At 41.8% G+C, this 24,956-nt stretch overlaps 1 protein-coding gene across 1 annotated transcript; it reads left to right on the forward strand.

The window, feature by feature from the left end:
- Window positions 1-4,288: 4,288 nt before the first annotated feature.
- On the forward strand, window positions 4,289-19,267 carry LOC123148384 (uncharacterized). The gene is made up of 20 exons (XM_044567778.1): window positions 4,289-4,652; window positions 5,306-5,555; window positions 5,765-5,874; window positions 5,961-6,095; window positions 7,301-7,532; window positions 9,882-10,252; window positions 10,865-10,938; window positions 11,207-11,360; window positions 11,667-11,850; window positions 12,726-12,954; window positions 13,426-13,860; window positions 14,750-14,807; window positions 14,949-15,036; window positions 15,604-15,675; window positions 16,553-16,636; window positions 16,743-16,886; window positions 17,401-17,479; window positions 17,769-17,851; window positions 17,945-17,999; window positions 18,551-19,267. The coding sequence occupies exons 1-20, from the start codon at window positions 4,346-4,348 to the stop codon at window positions 18,608-18,610; spliced, it is 3,204 nt and encodes a 1,067-aa protein (XP_044423713.1). The 5' UTR covers window positions 4,289-4,345; the 3' UTR covers window positions 18,611-19,267.
- Window positions 19,268-24,956: the final 5,689 nt, after the last annotated feature.

The following is a 24,956-nucleotide window of genomic DNA, read 5'->3' on the forward strand; positions in this document are numbered from 1 at the left end:
ATCAAAGAGAGAGAAGAAGCCATCTAGCTACTAGCTATGGACCCGTAGGTCAGTGGTAAACCACTTACACTTCGTCGGAAGGGCAACAAGGTTGACATAGAGGCCCACCGTGATCGAATCCCCCTCCGACAGGGTGCCAGAAAAGGCCCCAAGATGGGATCTCACGGGAACAAAGGCTTGAGGCGGCGGAAAAATATTTTGATGGATGCTTCTAATGTTGGGGGAATATTTGAGAATATACAGAGGTGGTATTAGGGTTGGAGGTCTCCCGAGGGGCCGACAAGCCCTCAGGGCGGGCGGGCCCTAGAGGCTTGTGGCCTCCTCGGGACTCTTCTGGTCCTCTCTCCAAGTCACGTAGGTGTCTTATAGTTAAAGAAAAATCATCGTAAAGTTTTATTTCGTTTGATATTCCTTTTCTGTAAAACTCAAAAACAAGGAAAAAACAGAAATTGGCACTGGGCTCTGGTTTAATAAGTTAGTCCCAAAAATAATATAAAATAGCATATTAATGCATATAAAAGCATCCAAAATAGATAATATAATAGCATGGAACAATAAAATATTATAGATACGTTGGAGACGTATCATGCCCCGGGCACACGATGCTTGATGGAGGTTTCTCGAGCGGATCCGGGTGAAAACCGCCTTCTCGACTGGTTGCCAAGGCCGATGATGGCAGCACTCTTTTGTATCGTTACCTTCTTGAAGGCATCGCCATGGAGAAGCTCCATATCTCTATTCGCTACCTTCGGCGAAAATCCTAGATCAGTAGATCGGATGATGGTGGAGCTCTGGTGTTGTTTTCCCCTTGGGGGCGTCATTCTTGGAGGTGTATATGAGCGATGGACCAGTGGACGCCTTCTTTGGTGAAGGGGTGCTTCATCCTACACATTGATGGCGGCGGATCTCGGCAGCGTGGCGCAGTGGAGACTCGGTGTCCGATGTGCGGAGATGAACTCGCGCAGGAGGAGGACATTGTCTGGTGTCATGGTGCCATCGATGGAAGAGAAGCCTGGCAAGGTCGATGCCTTAGTTTCTGCCCTGAAGATGGATTGGTGGAATACGACGACGATGACACATAAGAGTGCGTTGGACCGGTTTGTACCCCAAACCCAGTATGTGGCTTGGTTGAGATCTTCGACTTTAGATGTTAGGTATTGGTGCAATGTCTGTTTGATATTAGGCTCGGACTATCGAAATCCCTTCATTAAGTGGATAGAAGTAGCGACAACTGTTGCTAAGATGATGGCTTTAGACTACGTGATGTACTACTAAAATGGCTATATACATCACCCAGTGCAGAGGGTGGGGGTAATCCTCCTTTTCTGAAAAACAACAACACCATTTCTAGGCATCGAACACATGATGATTACTCCCTCTGTCCCATAATATAAGAATGTTTTTGGCACTAGTATATATCAAAAACGTTCTTATATTATGGGACGGAGGGAGTAGATGTTACTGGCTATCCACTGACGGAAGGAAAAACAAGCTTCTCTCTTATTCTCTACTGAAGTAGCATCAGATCGTGCTTGAGGAAGTGTCTCCAAACTTGAATAGTTGGTTGTTGCTCTATAAAAACTTTACCATTTCTTTGTATCCATATATTCTAGCATCCAAAGATCACAATTTCTGTATTGAAACTCTTTGCAGTTGTCGATTCCATTTGTTCAAGAATTGAAGTTCCCCTCTTTTATTGGGGGTCAAAGTGTTCCAACATTATTGTGCAAAGTCACCGTCTCAAAACAAAAGGAGTGGCGTTTCTTATGCATCGTGGCTGCAGTTTGGACAGAAGTGGTTTTCCAGATGCATGCCTTATTATTCTAAGAAGGGCTCTTGTTGTTAGCTCTGTTGTGTGCTATCAGCCAGAAAAAAAACTTATGTTTTAGCCTGCTAGAGCTGCTCCAAATGAGTTTGAAGATTGGATGTCCTTCCTCTTCTTCTATCACATGTTTGTACTTTTTTTTAAACGGAAGCAAAAGATTCGTCTCATCTATTAAAGAATGGAATAGAGAGTATTACACGTGAACCACCATCTTGACATGACAATTCCGTTTATGTCCCTTTTCTGGTTGTACATTTTCATGGAAGAGTGATTAGCTGCTTGCACATTGCATAACCATTTACGTTCCTTTTTTTGTTTTAACAAATCTGAATATCTTATAACTTGCTAGAATTCCCTACGACTAAATGTTGATAGTTGAAATAATGTGGTTGGGCATATGCTCATTGTTCTTGTGCAATCGGTAATTAAATGAGTCCAATCATGTTACTCTGAACATAACAAAGGGGCCAGCAAGACCAGGTCCGGCTCTAAGCATGCCGGCCCATTCCCATCCAGAGCACTAATACCATTTTGGAACAAAAAATGGAACATAAATGGTTGGGTACATGGGAGGATGGTGCGTACGTTCTACTAGACCATTCACATACTCTTCCTCGGAACCCGCAAAAGATTAAGGATGGAAACTTTCTCGTGTTTGCCATTGGGCAAGTTACCTGAAAATGAAATTCGGGTTAATCGAATTCTGGAGAGTAGCTCCCAGGCGACGATGGAGACACCACGACAAGGCCTCAGATGGGAGACCTAGAATCGGGGACGATGAGACGGCGGTGCCACCGATGGAGGGGAGTCAAAGGCACGTGAGGGAAGGGGACACTAGCAACAGGTGGCGATCGCGTGGGAGGTAGGGAGGGGTTGTAACTGCGCAGTGGCGGTGACGAGGTGTCCACCATTGGATTTGGTTTGTGACATGGTGGCCGCTGCTCGAGCTGGAAGCCGTCGAGGAGCCACAATGCCCGCGATCTCTCACGCCTCTCGCCCCGGGCCTCCTCTCTAGTAAGGCTGATTGCGGTGGGACACTGGTCGACTGGGATTTGCTTGGCGGTGGTTGTTCAGGGTTTGATGTGGTGCGTACCGACCGGCCAAACTCCAACTCATGGTGCACACTCGAGTTCCTCCTAATTTGCAGTGCGAAATTCAACGGGCTTAAAATTGTAGGCCCACATAAGATATGCTCACGTTTTCAGCACTAGCCTTTCTCTTGCAAATGTTTATAAACAAATCCTATTCCATGCATACACGTGGACTCGTGGATACCAAGCAAATGAGCATGCCACATTTCCGGCCGGCCTAGTGCGGGCGAGACGTGGCCTACCAAAGATACTTTATAAATTTTGCATATATTTTCTATCATTTTGTGACATTTCTAAAAGTCTGCACACATTTTTACAATTTTTAAATCATAGAGGTATTTTGGAAAAGAAAATTCATTTTCATTTTTTGAAGTCTTATTCATTTCCCATAGAAGGTGAAATTTTTTCCATTTTTTCATGAACTTATTTTTCACATTTTCCATAAAACTTGTGAATTTGCAGAAAAACCAGAAAAGAATAAAAAACGACACCTTGATGTGGGACGACCCAAAAGTCACGTAAGGGTGCATGTTTTCTCCCTATTCTGCATGTTTTTTTTATTTGTATTTTTTTTGCTTCTCTTTTATGTTTTATTTGGTTTGTCTCCATTTTTGGTTTTTTTATTTCTATTTTTATTCTATTTCCATTGTTTTTCTTCTTATTATTATTTCCATTTTTGTTTTAAATTTAGATGTTAGAATAAAATGTAAACATTTTGTCTATATATTAATTTTTTTAAACGTAGAACATTTTGTCCATTTTTGTTTCCAATGCACGTTGAATATTTCCTAAATACATGAGGAACATTTTGAATATATCTTAAATATACATTGATTTTTCTAAACATATGTTGAACAAATTTTATACATGATGAGCTTGTTCTAAACATGTTTAGTTTTTGAAAAATTACAGGAATATTTTTCAAATGCGTTTACACTTTGTAGAAAATGCATAAAATAAATTTTAGGAGGACATGATTATTTTATATATGTGCACACACACATATTTTTTAGTTGTTTATTATTAAAATTGTTATCTTTATATAAATTAGTAAGACAATTTATTTCTTTTAAATATAATAAAAAAATTTTGTGTCTGTCTGAAAATATATTACTCCCTCCGAGTGAGTAGTGTATTTTAACCTTTTGTTTTTTGAGGGCATTAGTGTATTTTACATTTTTAGCTAAAAAACCTGCGCTACTTGTGCCGGCCCATGAAAGACGTGCGTGAGCGACCAGGTCGTATCGCTCGCAGCGGGCGGTGTATAGTAGCTCCCCTTCGTCGCTCTACTCGCCAGCTCGGATTGAAGAAAGTGTTGCTCGGGGCCCACCACGAGCTCGCGATACGCAAGCCCATAATTCCTCTTCCCCTTGTGTCTAAAAAAATAAATCAAATTCCTCTTCCCCTCTTCTGCTCCGGCGACTCGCCGATGTCCTTACCGCTATCCGGCCACCGTACCATCCTCCTTCTCATCCTCATCGAGCTCCTAGTCCCGCTCCGGTGCGCGGGGGAGTCGGCGACGTGCCTTGCCGTGTACCGCGAGGGCGGCGCGCCCGCGGTGTACCAGTCCGCGCACTGCTCCCGCTGGACCATCCTCTCCGACGGCGAGGGAGATGGGGACAAGGGCTCCTCCCCCCCGCAGCCGAGGAGGTGCCATGTGGCGGCTCACCGTGGCCGCCGCCGCTCCCAGGAGGACCGCGCCGTCTGCGCGCTCGGCATCCGCATCCCCTTCATAGGTACCTGCACAACACGGAGTTAGTAAATCAAATCCGCAATTTACACGCGGTGTTGCATTGCAGCTATGAGGGGGAAGGACGAGGGAGTATTGAGAAATCATGTGCAGTTAACCAGAACTTCCAGGATTGTACTGGCGACCTTGCTTATTAATTAGAATGCACTTATTATTATGCTTCATGAACTCTGAGCTAGAAATGAGGAATGAAAACAGTATTCTGCTTCTGGTTTACTGGTACTATGATTTTTGCTCCTGAATGTTAGTTGGCATCTCATGTCAGAGAGTGTAGTCACTAAGAAATTGTAAAATGGGAGTGGGAAGCTGGATATCATGTTGGAAGGATAATAGTTTGTGAATGTACTGGGCGCTTTCTGCAGAATAGTTTCCGGCAGAGTTTATTAGGCCTAGCACAGCATCTTTTTCCTGCCATTAAGGTTGCATATTGTGAGACTGCGAGTTGCTCAAGTTGACTAGTGCTTCATGACTCATATGTCTAGGGATAACAAGCTGCTATTAGCCTATTACGTAGTCAGCCAAATGATTTGTAGAAATACTTTTCAAAGTGCTTTGGTCATTGTGATTTTATGCTCGATCCTTTAACATGCACCCTGTTCATTTGTAATCTGATCCTGGTTAACTTGCTATATTATACAGAGCAAATGAGGATTAAAGAGGTGGATGTAGGAGTGATGGCAATATTTGATGGTCATAATGGAGATGAGGCCAGTGAGATGGCTTCTAAGCTCTTACTGGAGTACTTGTTGCTTCATGTTTATTTTCTTCTTGATGGTATATACTCCATCATGTTCAGAAACTCAACTGGAAAGCTGACACATAAGGAAGTTACTATTCTTAACAGTGTTCTTAACCTGTACAAAGAGGATCAGTCCAATCACGGCCAGAGGTTTGTCTTTTATCATGCCCTTTAATCCATGTAAATAGTTCTGGTTGTGTTTACACTATGGAGTTACATCCTGTTTACAGCATGATGATTTTGATGTTTCCTTGATCTCCGAATGCTATTAAAGTATTAATGTTTATATGCCACTTTCAAAGAATCTGAACCTTGTTTTCAGGGAAATAAAAGTTGTTCATGGTTCTAAAAAAGTGCAGGTCATGTTGGACATCACCCACTATTCTAGATCGATCTTTTCACATGGAAATTCTGAAGGAATCATTATTGAGGGCAGTTCAGGATATTGACCTAACATTCTCCAAGGAAGGTCTCATTTTCGTAAGCAAATTTAAACTTCATTGTGCACGTTCGTAAGAATTGAAAAGAGTTATTTGGCATCTGTAATGCAGGAAGCTTTACGAAAAAATTTCAAGTCCGGTTCAACAGCTACTGTGGTCTTGATAGCCGATGGCCAAATCATAACAGCTAATGTAGGAGATTCAAAAGCATTTTTGTGCTCACAAAGTCATGCCCCATACCGCCAAAAGAGTTAGTCTTCTTTCTTTTATTATTTAAATAACTTACCCAAATGGATGTTGCTTATTCTGGATGTTTAAGCACTGATACTTCTGTCCTGTCAACTACTCTCCTACTCTTGCTGGCAAGCATTTTCTTGCATTTTATTTTCTCCCTCCCCCTGTTACCTTGTCTCTCCAGATCCCATACTCTTTCAGTCTCATACATATTACAGATTTATAGGCTATATTTATCTGGGCTGAAAATATCAAGGCATACTACTAATGTTATCCTAATTCCTATCCTCCTTGGATCCATGTTTCTTTGAGCAATGTTTATAATAGATTGTATGAGACACGATTAGCACTGTCTGGTGATCCACATTGCCTCGGTATGGGATTTGACATCCTTGTAGATAATGCTGCAGAAACCAAGTGGCAATCTGGGAGAGTATAGGTGCGCCATGACTTTGGCGAAAAAACAAAAATCAAAATCACCATAATATAGCCGAAGTACATATGGTGAGAAATGTTGAAAACGCCACATTTTAGCTTTTAACTGTAACTTTTGAAACTGCCACGTTGCATTGTTCATGTCGTGATGCATCATTATCTCTTGTCTTAGCATGGCCTTAGTTTTAGTACAAGCTTCTCCTCATTAGACATTAGTGCATGCTTTGCTGTTAGGGGGCCTAGCCTTCATCCTTTTATGTGACTACCTGCATGTGCATTAGTCTTAAGACATTGCCTAGCTGGCTGCGTTCAATAATCGTTTTTAATCTTTTCTAGGTAGTTTAGGGTAGTATAGTTTTTCAGTTTTGTTCTTGCTTTTGCTAGTTTCTTTTCCATTTTGGTTGTTAGTTTCGCCCCATCATGGTGCCCCTTCTAATACAAAATGACATGAATTTTGATGCATGTTCAAGGAAAAACAATTCTGTACTTATAATATCATGGTAGAAAATTTTCTGTTAGGCTACTGAGTAATAATTTAGGCAGGTTGCAGTAACCAAGACCAATATTGGTTCATTTATGGATCAAATCATGAAAGAACTGTGGTAACAAAAATTCTTCACTTCTAGACTTCTAGTTGAACAGGAGATGCTCCAAAATTACACATTTTGCTGCTTCATACAGATAATACCTTCTGCTTTAAATGGTCTCTACATCCTGATCTGCTTGTATGATGACTTGCACTGTGGACTTGTGGAGAAACAATAATCAGAAAGCTTCCATTATCAGGGAAACGGAGAAGAAAGAGAAACTCTAGCAATCATGAGGACTTTGCTTTGGCAAACTATGGTGGACCACTTTACAATGTAAAGGAGTTAACCAGGGACCATCATCCGGATAGAGAGGATGAGAGAAGGCGTGTAGAAGCTGCTGGTGGTTATGTTCTTGAGTGGGCTGGTGTATACCGTGTTAATGGTGAGCTCGCACTATCTCGAGCTATTGGCGACGTGCCTTTTAAACGGTTAGTACGCAATCTATTGAGTTCTTTTTCTCCAATTATGTATAACCTACCAGTTTCCCAAGGTTTTTAATGTATTGGAGTTTGCATCTTGAAAAATAGAAAAGTTACATATAGCCCTACTGCATTTTATTCAAGAGTAAATTTCACCAAACTGCAAGTATCGTGTACAAAGTACAAACTCTCAGAAAACTACGGATTTGGGGATCAATACCAAGAACTATAGATGGTTCAGTTTTATGATTTATCACATAACTGCATGTTGTAGGGTGCACTGAACATTCCATTTGGTCTACTAACTTGGGCCACAAGACAGCCTCTCAAAATAGTGCACCAGTTCCAGGCAACGAGATAAGAGCTGATCAATTGGAATTTACTCATAGAACCGCTGCACAATTCTCTGAGGATGGCTTGTGCGCCCAGATGGTCAGTCCGCACCGGAAGTCGGTGCACGATGAAAATTGATGTAATTAATCACGGAACCTGTAGTTTTAAACCTGTCATTCTGCGAGTTATAGTGTTACTTACAGAAGAGATTTAGGATCTTATTGGTTTGGGATGTATCTCTGTTAACTGGAAATATTAAAATAAGTTGTTACAGTCCGGCTCTGTATTATGCATGGCACCCCATCCCTGTTCATTAAGAAAGAATGAACTAGTCTTATATCTCCCAGAGTCCTTGCTCTAGTTTGTCTCTACCCCCAGCAGGCACAAGTGTTATTCTTTCTTCAAGTCGTTTCTGTCCAACCTCACTATGACAGATGCTTAACCCCATTACTTACTAGCATACATGGGCAACATTATTTGATTTGAAGTAATCATAACAAAGCCAAATAAAAGAATGCTCAACATATACAGACAGTATGAAGTGTGCATACTGAGCTCGCCCAAACTCAACATGCACAGCCTCAACATGACACTCCCCTCACTGGGTTGAATGTGGACGCCTGGACGGCATAGTGAGAACTGAGAAGAGTTCTCAGAAAGCTGAATGGCCACCATTCTGTTCATCGCTTCATTGTCCAGACTCCAGAATTAAGGAACCAACTAACTAAACACCCACTAAGCATTGACCCTAACCAAGGACTGTCCAGTATACTAGGCTCTCAATAACTCTAGACACACATTCTTGTACTTACAAATAGAAAACTTATCAAAGAACTGTACTTACTACTTACTACTTAGTTGTTGATACCTTGTATCAATCACAATGGTAACAAAAATTCAAACCATCGTCATAGTTTTATCTGGGTCCCCAGCTGTTCAGCTCCATTTTTGGCCTGGTACCCATTTTGCTCTGGACTTACTTGCACAGTTGCTTCCAGCGATGGAGCTAGCAGTATAGCATTGAGGTCAGCTGACCCCAAATAAATTCGGGGAATCCTATGGTAAACCACTATTCCTCCATAGAGAACTAGAGTTGAACCCATGGCGTAAATGAAGGTGCCCCACTACAACTCTTGGTTGGCGTCGTCCCTGGACGCTTCCTCAGTTCCCCTCCCTCCAAGTGCCCCGCTTAGGGTCCGCCACTGGCTCCAGGCTACTGGTGCCATGAGGATATCTCTGTCCTATGCCCCTTACATGCAATGATGTGATGTGACACCCACATCTCGTCTTCGCTGCGCTGGTGGTGCACCGATGCCACGTGGAGGTCGGCAACTAGTGCATGGTGATTCCAGAGTTGCAGTGTGTGCAGGGTCAGTTGAGGCAGAGGGTGAGGGTAAGGCCTCAGGGTTGGGAGGAGACATGATGGTGATTAGGGCCTGGTGGTGATAGTCATCCGATTTAGGTTAGGGACTGGGAAGGGGAGTGGAGAGCAAACGAGGAACACCGACTTGAAGTTGAGATCTTGTGGAGCAAGGCACTGGGGCTTCATGTTACAAGTGAGATGCAGGGATGGCCCATCTGTCGCATAGGATGGGTAGGGAGAGACCAACCTGAGACAGAAGGGTGATTAAACATTTTTACAACAGAAGAGATGTTTTACTAGATCCCAAGGCAATCTGCAATGAAATCGATGAAAATATCAAGCCAGTGAGAGGAGCATTTGCAGATTAACTATTAGAATATTGAGACAGCCAGAATATCGTGCCATAGAATTATTTGATACTACCTCTGTAACTTAATATAGGACTTATTTTGACACTATGACAGTGTCAAAAAACGTCTTATATGAAGTTACGGAGGGAGTATATCTGTAGATAGCCCATGCGGAAGTTTCAGATGACTAAGAATTTATGTCTGTGGCTTGTTGAATGTGACGTTTTGATGTTCAAAACTCTCTCTCTCTCTGTTCCTTGATATGTTAGTTGCATGGACATGCTGAATTGTTCTGGCTCATTCTTATTGTAGGTATGGTGTAATATCGACACCTGAACTGACAGGGTGGCAGCTTCTGTCAGCAAACGATAGCTTTCTTATTGCCTCCTCTGATGGTGTCTTTGAGAAAATGAGTATGCAAGATGTTTGCGACATGATGCTGTATGCAAAATATGGTGTTAACCAGGATTTTGAACCCCTTGCTGTCATGCAACAGAATTTGGCGGATTTTATAGTTCATCTTGCTTTACAGAAAGGCACAACAGACAATGTAGCAGCTGTGGTTGTTCCATTGGGATCTCCTAGTAGCTCTGGAGCTAGAATAGAAGATTGGCACCATCTTGAAGAAAATTCAGTGACATCTGTTTTGCCTTTACAGACCATTCCATACCAACACAAGTCAGGTAGGCTTAGTCTCTGATTACTTATATTTGTTAATTGCAACTACTCTGTAATTTGTATGTTGCAATTTTATTTGAAAGCATTTGTATTTTGTTTGACTTTAATCATAACAAAACTGTAATTTCACCCACCGATTGCAGATGACTAATAAAGTAATAATTTGCTAATCCGTGCATTTTCTTATCAGTTTGGTTCAAGTTTCCTTTCAATCTTAAGCTGATTGATGTTTGCATGTTAGTCAGTTCCCTGTTATTATTATGTTGGACACCCTAAATAGGTATGCTGAAATATTCACAGGAGGGTCACGTTTTTTAAGGGGAAACATGACTCCTTGTGCTATGATGTTATCCTCTTCTTTTGCTGCCCTGTTGCTACATTCTGTTTTATCCAAGTGATTGTTTGTTATTGAAGTGATTGTTTGATATATAAGTACACATAACTGGATTGATTCTGTGAATCTGAAGTTCTAATTTAGTTAACTTGTATTGACCATTAGCCTACCCATCAAATTTCGTTGTTTCACTTTCTGCACTCAAAGGTTGTTCAATGTCTCCTGTGAAGTCTTTCTCTGTCCGTATTTACTTTTGTTGACATGTATTTCAATGTATTTGCAGACGATGGGGTTAGTTCAGCTGTTATTGAAATGGAGTATTTCAAGCGCTCATCGGCAAAGTTCCAGAGATTCTTGGTAAGTGGGAAATATATTATGTCACTGTCTGCCCTGAAAGTTAGATATTACCAATTAAAACAAAGAGAATTTACATTCCATGTGCGGTGTGAATGGAAACTATATTTCACTTAGCATGTTAGTGTTCTGCATGAACTTGGAATTCTTTGACAAGAAAGCCCTATCTTCATTCATACTTTCCTTTATTAAGCTACATGTTCAATGTCTGTTGGAGTTTATTGTGGAATCTTTTATGCCATTAATTGTATTTCTGCCTGCTCTGAATTAGGTTGATGCAAAGCTTAAGAGACTCGGTTGTTTCTACTTATCTGAGAGTCTTGATGAAGACATGGACTTTATATTTAGGGTACCCAAGGACTATCAGCATGAAGGAGTCCATGACTTCAATCACATGGCAACTGAAAATGTGTTATCTTCTGATGGTGAGTTACCTTTTTCAGGGATGCATCTTTTTTTAGCAACAAGGTCATTTTTTTTTCCTTTTCTTTGTAGGGTTTTAGCTTGTTGGAGGGTGTAGTCTTATTTCAATGGCTTAGTAATCTTCTTTTTAAGACTTGATAGTTGATACATATTGATTTGGGCATGTTTGAGTTTTTTTTTTTAAATTCGTTTCTATACATTTGATTTTTGATCTTAGACTTTGGGTACCTGAGATAGACGTGGATTTGTAATGTGATGCTTGCTTGCTCATGCCCTCAGTTGTAAAAATTTTCTACATTGGGGTACAGGAAATCTTGAAAAATACAAGGACAGAAACTTTTGCTGGCACCTTGTCCATCAAGATGATGAAATGGGACGGTGTACTAGTCCTGAAGGGTTTGCAAATTATTTTGGCTTGCTTGATTCTGTTTCACATAATGGAAGCAGATCAAGCAGTTCACATGCATTTGGCTATAAGATAGCTGACATCAGGTACCATTTCTATTGTTGAGCATCTTCCTGAGTACCCTTTCAGCATATTCGGATAACAACCTGTAGATGTTTGCTGAAGTTTAGATTATTTGGTTTAATTGCTTTTTAATCGTCATCCGTCACGTGAAAAGTGATATTATTATATTTCTTACTGGTAGAGTCTATGCCAGTCAAACTTCCGCCTGAAATCACTTATACATATATTATCTTGTTGTACTTTTGCTTTCAAGTTTTAGGTGATGACGAGTGCAATACATCTATTACTTTTCCAAATGAAGAACCACACGTAAGTGGATATTATTATATTTCTTACTGGTAGAGTCTATGCCAGTCAAACTTCCGCCCGAAATCACTTATACATATATTATCTTGTTGTACTTTTGCTTTCAAGTTTTAGGTGATAACGAGTGCAATACATCTATTACTTTTCCAAATGAAGAACCACACGTAAGTGGTAATTGCACAGCAGAAAGATATTACTTTATACTCCCTCCACCCTGAATTAGTTGTCTTAGATTTGTCTAGATACGGGCGTATCTAGACACGTTTTAGTGTTAGATACATCCATATCTAGACAAATCTAAGACAACTAATTTGGGATGGAGGTAATAGTTTATATCCTGATTATCGCTGTATTTCATTCATGAATGTACCATTAGTGAAATGATGGAAGAGTTGTTTGTGGCACAATTTATTGGTCAGGTGAGGTGTCAGGTCAGGTGTAAGGGCATAGTTCGAGAAGAGCTGCTGGAGATAGTTTTTTTTTCCTTTGAAACCATTTTCCTCACATCAAGTTGCGTATAATCATTTTCATGGTAATAGTTCAAGTCATGTATACATAAGCATGAGCTTTTCCTTTTTGTAATGATAATTAGGTACAAGCTGAAGAGAAGATTTGATCGCGGTTCATATGGTGAAGTCTGGTTGGCATTTCGTTGGAACTGCTCTGATGATGTAGATGTACATAAAGATCCTTCCCACTTTAGCACTATACTTACACCAGACTCATATAATTGCACAAGTTCAAACACAACATCGTCATCTGATGAAAATCATGGCTCAGACATGATAGATGGTGATTTATTCATATTGAAGCGCATAATGGTAAGCCCACTATTCTTTCCAATGAACTATCTGCCATTCTGTCATGTGCTCCCATTATCTAGTTTTAGAGGTACAGTGATTGATCCTACTTGATGTATTTTGATTCACGCTGCGGTAGCTGGTAAGTGCTAGGAGCCACTAATCTGCTGAATGTTTGATGTTCATGCATATATTAGTTTTCACCGAATGCTGGGTTTTGATATTCTTGCTGTGGTTCAAATGATCATATTGGGCATAATGACCATATCGGGCATCTTTGGCATTTCGAATTTTTCCGCTAATGCATAAAAAAGGGCAGCGCGGTGCATGTAGCTCCCGCTTGCGCAAGGTCTGGGGAAGGGTCCGACCACTTTTCCGCCATTGCATGTGATACATTTAAGAGCAACATTGTCCTTACCCTACAATAAGTAAGATTCTTGAAAAGCTTTATTGTCCTATCTCTGTCTTGACTCTGGTGCTTGGAAACTGCAGGTGGAAAGAGGAAATGCTGCTTACTTGAGTGGATTGCGGGAGAAGTATTTTGGAGAATTATTTTCAAATGCTTCAAAAACTCTTGAAGTTTTGTCAAGGATGGAATCATCATCTGCAACGTTTCCGATGGACATGCAATTCATTGAGTATACCTTTCCAGAACAGAACATCTCAGCTGTTGAAGAATCACTGAAGCATGTGGCTAGGTTTATAGAATCTTTTGAATCAGAATCAAGGGAAATATGGCTTGTGTACCGCAATGAAGGCCGCTCATTGTCAAAATTGTTATATGCTGCTGAAGAAACAAAGTTAGTTACTGGTGATGATAATGAGAGGGTCAGATATATTCAAGTTCTGCAACCATCAAAGTGGTGGTATTGGTTAAGGACTACTAAAGCTGGGCAAACGCAAATGCAAAACCTCTTATGGCAACTGGTATGCTTATTCTAATCTTTATAGTCCTGTAAACGAATGTCACGGCTGCCCCTTTAGGTGCTTCTCACATAGTTTATTGTGGTTTTAGTCATTGTGAAATCCTATATAACTAAATAGTTCATCCTCATTATCTCTATTATCTTAACATGCACATATGCCACCTCATCAAAGGCCCACCACAACATGCATGAGGAAAAAAAATCCATTATTAGTTGATCCCATGCACACATCCCCCTCATCACACATGCCACCCCATTAAAGGCGCACTCAACATGCATGGTAAAAAGTTTTCCATTATGTTATGCCACTTATATTGAAAGTATGTTTTGACTACACAATAATCAAATACTCCTTCCGTCCCATAATATAAGATGTTATTACAACCAATGTACTCATATATTGGTTGTAATAACATCTTATATTATGGGACGGAGGGGGTACAATATATAATATTCATTTTTAGTAGCAGTGGGCAAGAGCGGGCGCCCACGGCCTACGCGTCATTCTGCCGCCCACCTGGGACGTGCACTAACTTGTATCTAACCTCCTAGGAGGATTGTATCAAAACTCCATCTTTTCAATGCAATGAAATGCAAAAGCCCTTTGCATTTTCTCGAAAAAAAAAGTTTTAGTTCATATATTATTATTTCAACTATGCATGTTTCATACAATCATATTACTAAAATATATTGCAATCAATTCCCGTAGCAATGCGCGGGGCATTCTCTAGTTTAAATAAGTTAACCAGCATTCTCACATAGGTCGTTGTATTTTTTTTACCTCTCTTTAATTAAAAAAGGAAGACATAATTTTTAGGGTGCTGGCTTGTTTTTTATGATTTCATACTTAGTAGATTAATATACATTTCTATTCTTGCTTCTTGTTTCAGCTGATGGGTCTGAAGGCATGTCATGATCGTAACATCACTCACAGGGATATTAAACCTGGTAAAAATTCCATTGACTTCTACTCTTTAGTTCCTTACCACACTAATTGAGCCGAACATAGTCCCCCATCTTCCCATCATTTTTTCCAGACATATTCTATCAACGAGTTGTGTTAACATGATTTGTGTTATGCCTTGGTAGAGAACATGATCATCTGCTTTGAGGATTTGAAGACGGGAAAATGTTTAAGAGAGATTCCATCTGAAGCAACGGAAAACAAGCTGAACATGTAAGAACTAAGATGTTCTATGAGATGTACCTCTTACAGTTAGGTTGAGTTTATTTATCTTCTACTTGGATATTTCACTTTTCTTGATAGTTGGATGACAAAATTCTAACGACATTCGGATAGCTGAAATGAGTGTTGTAGGCGTGTATGCAGGTTCCACATGAGTTTTTCAAGCACCCTACTTTTTATAGAAATATTACCAAGTAGTCAAAGTGGATAACAGTAGCACAATGTTTATAAGAAATTTACCTCACATGTACAGTAGTCTAGCTCTACCAGCCCTAAAGAATACGTTGGCCAAGTTTCCCGAACAAACAATAATGTTCTTCATTTCTGTTTCTCATTTGCCAACAAGTCGCTAAAGGGGCCAGTGTAGAGAAAGTTCAATTATATGACATATACCATCACATGGCTTGAAGTGGTGTGCTCTTGCTAGGTGAACTTCAGTTCTAACTTGAGATATTAATACTCAAACTGTGACATGGTGAACTGTCATGTTTGCACATATAAAAATGTTAGCAGGGTGTTGCATACTTCTGGCACTACTCACTGACTTCTTATATGCAGGCGTCTTATTGACTTCGGCAGTGCCATTGATGATTTCACTTTGAAGCATCTTTATGGTTCAGGGCCTACTCGGTGTGTGATAATTTTCTCCCTATTATCATTTATCAGAGCATACATTTATGAGGTTGTTGGGCTTTAGGCACTGAACACTTATTTATTTTTATTTTTTGGATGTTGCAGTTTGAAAATCGTCATCACTTCTTAATTAGGTTGCTCTGTAATGCTTCTCCATTTTATCTCCTATATGATCATTGTGTAACTCAACCATATATTTTAAAAAATCATAGTACTTGAATTCTTGACCGCCAATGATGTTGTATGTTTAGGTTTGAAGAACGTAGCCTCTTTCATTGAGTTGGCATGTACACTTTAGTGCTTCAAGACCTTTCTGTAAATGTTAGATTCATTTTGGACATAGATCTTACAATCCAATATGTGAAAATATGACCTTTTGTTTCTAAAAGTTCTTTTGGAACTGAATGTATCTTTAAGAGTTCAATGAACTAATCCATGATATATTTTTCGAACGGTTCTACACGCTGGTTACAAAGTTGAAGCACGTGAACTGTATGACGTGCAGGATTTATGAATTTATTAGCTAGTATGTGTGTTTTTAATTTTAGATTTTTTTCAAGTAATTTCTTTATTTTCTCATCATGTTTATGCCAATGGTTAATTTTTAGAGTAGGTTCTTGTGCCAACTTGCATGATTTTCCACTTAATGGACATGTTCAGTGCCGAACTGCAACATTTTGTTTCTCGAAAAAGGTGTTTTTCCATGCTAAGTACTTTGGACATTATCTGGCCGTCAATTTACTGCCCAGTATTCTTTTAGCAGTTGCAGACGGCTATACTCTACACTGTCCAACATGCTTGTTGAAGAAGACTGCATGATCCTGCTTTCTTTTATTTCATTCCATTCTAATCCTAGTTTTGAACTCAATTCTAGGTCTGAGCAGACTTTTGAATACACTCCTCCAGAGGCACTCCTTAATTCAAGCTGGTTTCAGGGATCAAAAAGTGCAAGACTTAAGTATGTCTCTGTCCATTTGTTTTACTTGTGCAAATGCTTCCCTGTGCCACCATTGTCAGCACAGCCGCACTGAAAGTCATTGATATTCTCATTGTGTTGTTTACAGATATGATATCTGGAGTGTTGGAGTTGTCATGCTGGAGTTGATAGTTGGTTCTCCACATGTTTTCCAGATAAGTGACCGTGCACGTATTTTAATGGATCAACGCCTTGAAGGGTGGAGTGAGGAAACAAAGGAGCTTGCATACAAGTGAGACACTGTTTTGGTTTTTGATGTGTGAGTTATGAAGTACATTTTCTGTTCCTAGATTAGTGAAGCTGGTATAGTTTGCAACTTGATTCTCATACCAATCCTAAGAAATCAAATATGTTCATTGTGAATGAAATAATACAAACATCATTTAGGCTCATGGAACAAACCAATGCTGTAAGCCAACATAAGAAATTGATGCCCTAAGCTGAAGTGAGTGATTAATAGCAGAACTCAGGTTTTTCTTGAAATTCGACCTTCGACACAGAAAACTACAAAAAAATGGTTTTCTAACAATATATAGCATCTTAGCTAAATGTCTTTTTTAATTATCAGCATGTCACAGTGCCATAATACAATTTGTCTGTTTTGGGGCACTGCTGAACCATTAGTGTCAACTTGCTTGATTATTTGAATTATGGTGATTCCAAATTATCTGTGCAGTATTATTTTTCCTGGTAAATGCTGTGGAGTATTGAGACGTAGCGTTTCTTCTATCTTGTTATGATGTTAGGTTGAGGTCTTACATGGAACTGTGCATTTTAGTACCGGGGATTTCTACGCAGCAGCAAGGCAGCATTAATTCCGAACGGGTTAGTACAACAACTACATTATCTATAGATTAACTTGTAATGATCGTGTGCATTATATGTCATTCTCTTCCAAAAATGTCAGATAAATGCCTGTGTTCACATAGTTGTTCAGGACGGCAAAATTCAGAAAGCTATATTTTTGGCAGAGATTTTTTTTCCAGGAAATGCACAGATCTGCATATACATCCTTTATTATTCCCTGCGTCGACCTATTCTGTCATTATTAGTTTATTACTATGCTTTAAGCTTCGACATCACCTGATTCCTTCTTTCCTTTTCATTATTTAAGGGCCACGGCGGGTTAGCTTCTTGGAAATGCTCTGAAGAATCATTTGCCCGTCAAGTGAAAATCCTAGACCCTCTTAAAATGGGGTTGGTATTTTTTTCTTCTTATCACCATTTTCTGCAGACCCCGATTATTCAGTTCCTCATATCTAATTGTACCACATTGCTAACGTATTCCAGCTTTCCTAATTTGTGGGCATTGCGACTAGCGCGCCAGCTACTAGTGTGGCATCATGTAAGTGTCTTGAACCCAGTTCTGCAAAAGAGGCATTTTGTACCCTTTGTTTCAATAGAATCTGGCTATTACGAATGCGTGATGTGGAATAGTTGCTACATGATGTGAAAAACCGTAGCAGTTATGAAATATCTCCGTCAGGAAAGTTCAATTACTATGCATGTAGGTAATAAACCTCACTTGGGGCAGTATTCTGTTATCTGTAACAAAGATTCTGTGCCTAATGTTGTCTAAGTTCTAATACCTCTTATCCTGATAGGAGTTGTTTTAACTGTGGTCCCACACCCAGGTCTCAATTGAACGAAAGGATGAAGATTTATCACAGCAATTAGTGGACATAATGTGCAGTTGTGCATAATAAGGCACTGATTAGGCTATGGCTGTCCCATTTTCGGTCCTGTGGGTCCTATTAAACTTGAAAAGAACCATGTTAAACCATAATTTGGCCAATTGAGTTTGATCAAGTTAAACAATAATGCAGTTCTTAGTGTGATTTTACCATTTTCTTTGTTTCCATTGATTTAACATGCAATAAATTACCTGTCTCGCAGGAGGACCGTCTAAGCGTTGATGAAGCATTGAACCATCCGTACTTCCAAGAGCCACCATAATCGATAGGCCATGAATAGACCATGAAGAGATGTAATCAGACAGCCTTCAATAGGTCTTTCACGTTTAACTAGCTTCGTTTGGCAAGGTTGTTGAACGGAATCGTAAATCCTGCCCATCAGATGCTGTAAATATCACACAGTGCAATGCAACGTACGCAGAGAAAGATTGTTGGAAGGTGGAGAAACACTTGTATGGATCCAAAATGAATGCAAGGAAGAAGGTGCATTTGAGGACTTTCCGCTGTTCCGCACATATGTGCTTATTAAGACATGACTGGCTAGATTCAACAATGCCACAACGTGAACAATTAACGGTTTGCATCAGGAGCACTACTTGTTGTGGAACGTATAGTATACTGAGCTCACCAGTTGTTTGGTTCACAAAGTGGAAGCACTGGGACATATAACAGAAAATAAAAATATAGCGTTTTAGTTTTTGTTGTGCGGCTTGTATGGGGTCATGTATTTATTTGGTGTTGTATCAACTTCTTGATGAATTTACATGTAGATCTCACATCGCATATGCTGACCGAGGCTTGAGCTTCTTGTAATAGCCCATGACCAACACTTACGTTAGATATTGATTGTACATCATGTGCATCTCATAAGCATCATATGGCATTTTATTAAGGATTAATTTTAATATATTTTACTAAACTAAGCTCTGTTTTTATTTGCCATTGTATTAAATGGTGAATAACTAGGCTTCTGGTGTTCTACACCTAGCCCCACCTCCAAACCTTGCACACGGTTTCATGTAATATTTGGGAGCTACCTAGATTATAAATTATTTCATGATTTTGTCCCTCCTCTAACACCTAGCCTTAGTTTAATTCCGCCTATGTTGTCTCTACACAGTCGGTCCCAAACTTGGGTAAGGAGAGGGGGTTGTGATAGGCCTTGCGAGCCAATTTCAAAACTCAGTCACTCTTATGGAGATGAAACCTAGAAGGCCATTGTTGGAGCGTAACCATCTGAGCGTCACGCCATATCGGAACCCAGGTGTGGTGTTAAATGGGCAACGGTCGGGTCGTCACCTCCTTGGTGGAGCGTCATATCTTGATCTAGATACTGCGATAAGTGAGCAAGGATCATGTCGCCATATCTTTAGTGGTGCGCTACATGGACGCCCAGGTGTAGTAACAATTGAGTAATTGACTCAACGAATGTGAAAGGTGAGGAAGCTAGCCGAGCCTATTGGGGTTCGCTTAGGTAGTTGGAATGTAGGGTCCCTGACATGTAAATTAGGAGAGCTAGTTGATACAACAACGGGAAGAGGTGTTGATATCATATGCACCCAAGAAACCAAATAGAGGGGACAGAAGTCAAAGTAGGTGGACTGATGGAGGATACCGACTTTAAGATGTGATACACGGGAACAACTACAAACAGAAATGGAGTAGGAATCTTGATCAACAAGAGCCTCAAGTATGGAGTGGTGGACGTCAAGAGGCAAGGAGAACAGATTATCCTTGTCAAGCTGATAGTTGGGGACTTAGTTCTCAATGTTATCAGCATGTATGCCTCGCAAGTAGGCCACAATGAGAGCACCAAAAGGGAGTTTTGGGAAGGCCACGAGAACATGGTTAGTAGTGTACCTATTAGCAAGAAGTATGTGGTGGGGGACCTCAATGTCCATGTGGGTACATCTAACATATGTTTTGAAGGGGTGCATGAGGGCTTTGGCTATGACATCAGGAATCAAGGAGATGTCTTAAGATTTACTCTAGCCTACGACATTATGGTAACTAACACTCTCTTTAAAAAGAGAGAATCCCATCTAGTATCTTTTAGTTTCACTAGTCAACTTAATTTCATCCTCCCAAGGAGAGAAGACATGCATGATTTCCTAGATTGTAAATTGATACCTAAAGCGAGTGATATCCCTTAACATAAGCTTTTGGTGGCTAACTTTCACTTCCGGATTCGTGTCCAGCGGGATAAGCACGCCAAAGTCGCTATAACAAAGTGGTGGAATCTCAAGGGGGAAGCAACTCAAGCTTTTAAGGAGAGGATTATTAAGGAGTACCCTTGGGAGGAAGAAGGTGATGCAAACAATATGTGGATGAAGATGGCGAATTGCATTCGTAAGGTGGCTTCAGAGGAGTTTGGGGTGACCAGACGAAGTAGATGCAAAGCTAAAGATACCTGGTGGTGGAACAATGATGTCCAAAAGACTGTTAAGGAGAAGAAAATCTGTTTCAGATGCCTACACCTGGATAGGAGTGCAGACAACATAGAGAAGTACAATGTGGCAAAGAAGGCCGTGAAGCAAGCTGCGAGTGAAGAAATGGGTCAGGCATATGAGAACCTCTACCAGCGCTTAGACACGAAGGAAGGAAGGGACATCTATAAGATGTCATTGTCCCAGACACGGAACCGTCGCGTCCAAATCGAACACCGCGTGAAGGAGGAGCCATCGTCCCCGCCGCAAAACCTCGATGTCTACATCGAATGATGCGTCATGGAGGAGCCGCCATCCTCGTCGCGTCGCTAGCCATGCATCCAGTGGCACCCAACCACCGTCAAGGAGGAGTTATACTCCTCGTCATCCTAGTCATGCACATGCCTCGAATACTACTTCAAAGGCGGCGGGTCGTGTAGCGCGTCCTCCACCTTCTCTGGGGGCTCGAAGGCCCTCATTGAGGCGGAGCAGCGCTCGATCTCCTTCGCCAAGACGTAGATGGCGACAGACTAGGTCCTCGCCAACGAGGAGCTCACGATGGTGTGAGCCTTGGACCAGTCTAAGACCACCAAGGAGAACGCTGCCCGCTGCCGCCATCAAACCAGCCAGGACCTCCTCCACCTCAGCATTCTCTAGTCAAAGTGAGGGCTCCGTGAGAAGGAGGGGAAGGGGCAGCGCAAGGTGGAGGCGGATGCACACCTGTTGAAGCATGATTGTGCTGCGACCGTGGCTGGCCCGACTTCCTTAGTGACGACAACGACGACAAAAAACTACGGTCTGAGTGGCCTCAAAAGTGATGCCTATGAGGTCACTGCCACTCATTAGTTCTGAATTAGTTTAGTTTAGTTTAATTTGGGGTAGTTTGCATGTCATATATATTGAACTTGTTAAACTTTGTTTAGTTTGCATGAAATTTGTCAAACTCAGTAAATTTTCATATGAATGGCGTGTTTGAAATATTTGAAAGATGGGAATGGGGGATAGTGTTGGATGGCCTCCGTTCGATCTGATGTCCGTGGACACATTTGAACGTGTCAACGAATATTTGGGGCCGTCCATTTGATAGACTCCATTGAATATGCCCATTTTTTGTTGTGTCAGTGACACATAAGCCAGTCTGTCTCGATACCTTGCATCGTTGAAAGCCTTCGCAAGGGCGCTAGTGATCACTCTGGGAGAATCCTCTAGACATGACCAGATATGAACAATGATAAGAACATGACACACAATCAATATGATGTGCTGGAATAAGGTTTCTCCAGCCTCTTCCAACCTCGACAATGTTTGATTGTCGCCGATAATGAGAGTATGAGGGTAGGTGTTGCTAGATGTGTTGGCTCTCTTTGACGAAATAGGCTTTCGCCCTGCTATGTTAATATAGCAACCGCCCGATACAACAAGAAGTCCAACGCTAGGGCAAACAACACAATCACGTCCAAAAGAAAAACAAGAGAAAGAAATGCCAGCAACACCGGATCAACGAAAGTTGTAGTATCCTGCAACCGTTGCGCCCACCGGATACATCCACCACGCTCCAATGCCACTGAGTCGTCACGTATCAAGTAACACCTTCAAGAAGGACTGCGACGACAACGACGCTGCTGACCGAACGAATCCTACGATTTCTCCTGATAAACAAAGGGAAGCAGAGGAGAGGTACACCCGACGCCCTTCAAAAAGGTTGATGGCACCCGCAGACGTCACCGTGTCGGTGCCGGGCAGACCCGAGAGGGATTTCGCCCTACCCATCATACCCACAACCCAAGACCAACCGGCGGGTCCACCATTCCAACCGCCCACCAACATGCGCCACCACAGTCACGAGGACACCACCGTCATCTCTCCACTGCAGACGCTACGAGGTCGGCCGAACCAAACGAGGCCACCGACGATAGGGACCGGTAGGACCGCAACCACGTGGGAGGGGACAACCTCCACTGGCACAAGCAGTAGCAGACCGAACGCAGGAGCAGGAGCATGCCGGACCCCCTGCCCAGCCGGACCCAGATCGGGCCCGCTAAGCTCCTGCCGACGCAGCACAGTAGCCGCCGACCCAACGTCCGCATCTCGCCAGCCTAGCCGGAGACGACCCGCCGGAGACCAGACCAACCCGCCTTGACCAGATCAAGCCCAAAAGAGCCCAGATCTGGGCCTGCAGGGCTCCGTCGGCCAACCCCTATCGCCAGCCGCCGCCATGCCTGCGCCCAATCTACACTGGGGCACCGCCCGCCGAGGCGCACCGTCGCCGGAGACCATCGCCCGAGCCGATGAACCGCTAGGGGAAGAAGAAGAGGGCCGCCACCGCCGGCCTCGCCACGGCACCGCCCGAACAACGCACGGCGGCGGCAGCGGCGGGAGAAGGAGTAGGAGGTGGGGGCTGGGTGGCGAGGGGAGGGAGGGCCGCCCCGGTCGCCCCGCTCGAGGGGGGGGGGTACTGGAAGAAGGGGTATCCTTGTTGGCTCTCTTTTGATCTTGGTGGTTGGAGTGTCAATTAAGAGAAGCAATTGGCTGCATCGCCTTTTGATGCAGTGACTTTGACCTCGTTTTTTGATTTGTTCTGTGATATGACCCGATATAATTAATTGGCTGCCTTTTGATGCGGTGACTTCGACCTTGTTTTTCGATTTGTTCTGTGGTATGACCCGATTTCTTCAGTTAGTATTGAAAGATCGGCTACGCTAAATCTCAGTCGACCGAGATTTAGCGAAGTCTCAGTCGATGGCACAGGCTGGTGTACGTGTACGTGTATGTTGGCTCGTACGAGCTCTTTTCTTTGTCACTGCACGGGCGGTGGAGATGAGAGAGCCCTTCTTTTATTTTTCTTCTGGGCCTTGTTCCTTTGCTGTGCAGCCCAACTTTCCCGAGAGTGTTTTTTTAATTATTTTTGTCAGCCTACAAAAAAGTACTTTGTTTTGTTTCTTTTTTCTCGCCCTACACAAGTGAGTTTTGCCTGTAGGAAAGGAAGTCACGGTGCCTTCTCTTTTTCCCAAAATATTTTTTCTTTTTCCTTTTTCTTTTTCCTTTACCTTTTTCTTTTATTTATTATTTGCTTATCCCGTTTCATATTTTTTGTTTCCTTCTTATTCTTGTTTATTTAATTTAATTTTTCATTTTTTTATTTTGTCCTTGCTTATTAATGTTGTGTTTTATTTTATTTGATTTTAGCATATTTTCCAACTTTCTAGCTGCCCTATTTTAGCAACAAAATTGCCCACCAATTTTTTTGTTAATCATTTTCAGTTGCACATTCATCAGATACTTTGTAAGTAAATGTTGGCTGCAATAGTTGAAATTTTATTAGATGGATTGCTAAAATCCAGTCGATTGAGTTTAACCGAAGTCCCGGTACACATATACAGTCGTTAGATCACTATTTCCGTAAGATTCACGCCACACTGCTTGTCTAGTGTTACCCCGACCTCTTTAGCACCCGCTTCTTTTCTTTCTCGTGTTTGGTATTGATGCGCGATGTGCTGGTTGTGAGAGGCGTTTTTCATTGTTGTTGTTGGACTTTTCAATTGCCGTGTACACACCATATCTACCGCGGAGTACTCGTCTCAGGGGAGGGGTCTTTGCCCCTTGGGGTTCTTCAGTTGCATTTTTTTCTTCTGTTTTCCCCTCTTTTATGCCAGATCTATATTTGTGGATTTATTTATGTATGCATTTTGTTTATTTATGCTTGTATAATGTAGGAAATGTTTTTTCTTCGACGAGTGGGGATTTTTGAACCATGTAGACATAAATGTTAGTGGGTATGTTGGTTGTTAGCGGGTTTTTAAACCATGACTTTTGTTACCAGCATTTTCATTTATTTCCTTGCTTATGCGTAAAAGAATATTAGCATATATTTTTTCTTACACCCGGCTGTTGCATGTCTTCTAACACGGCCGCAACTGGACTTTTTTGTTCTGTCGGAGGGGGCGCCGGGAGAGGGGGCGGGCCAGTTGCAAGCCGGACAACAGCCCTGCAACTGCATGTCCCCCAACATGGTTGCAACTCGACTTTTGTTTTGTCGGAGGGGGCGCCCGGAGAGGGGGCGGGCCAGTTGCAAGCCGACAACAGCCTCACAACTGCAAGTGTCGCACCTAACCGCAACTGCATGTCCCCCAACATGGTTGCAACTCTACTTTTGTTTTGTCTGAGGGGGCGTCAGGAGAGGGG

This window comes from Triticum aestivum, chromosome 7A, assembly GCF_018294505.1.
Source record: "Triticum aestivum cultivar Chinese Spring chromosome 7A, IWGSC CS RefSeq v2.1, whole genome shotgun sequence".
NCBI classification, from domain to species: domain Eukaryota; kingdom Viridiplantae; phylum Streptophyta; class Magnoliopsida; order Poales; family Poaceae; genus Triticum; species Triticum aestivum.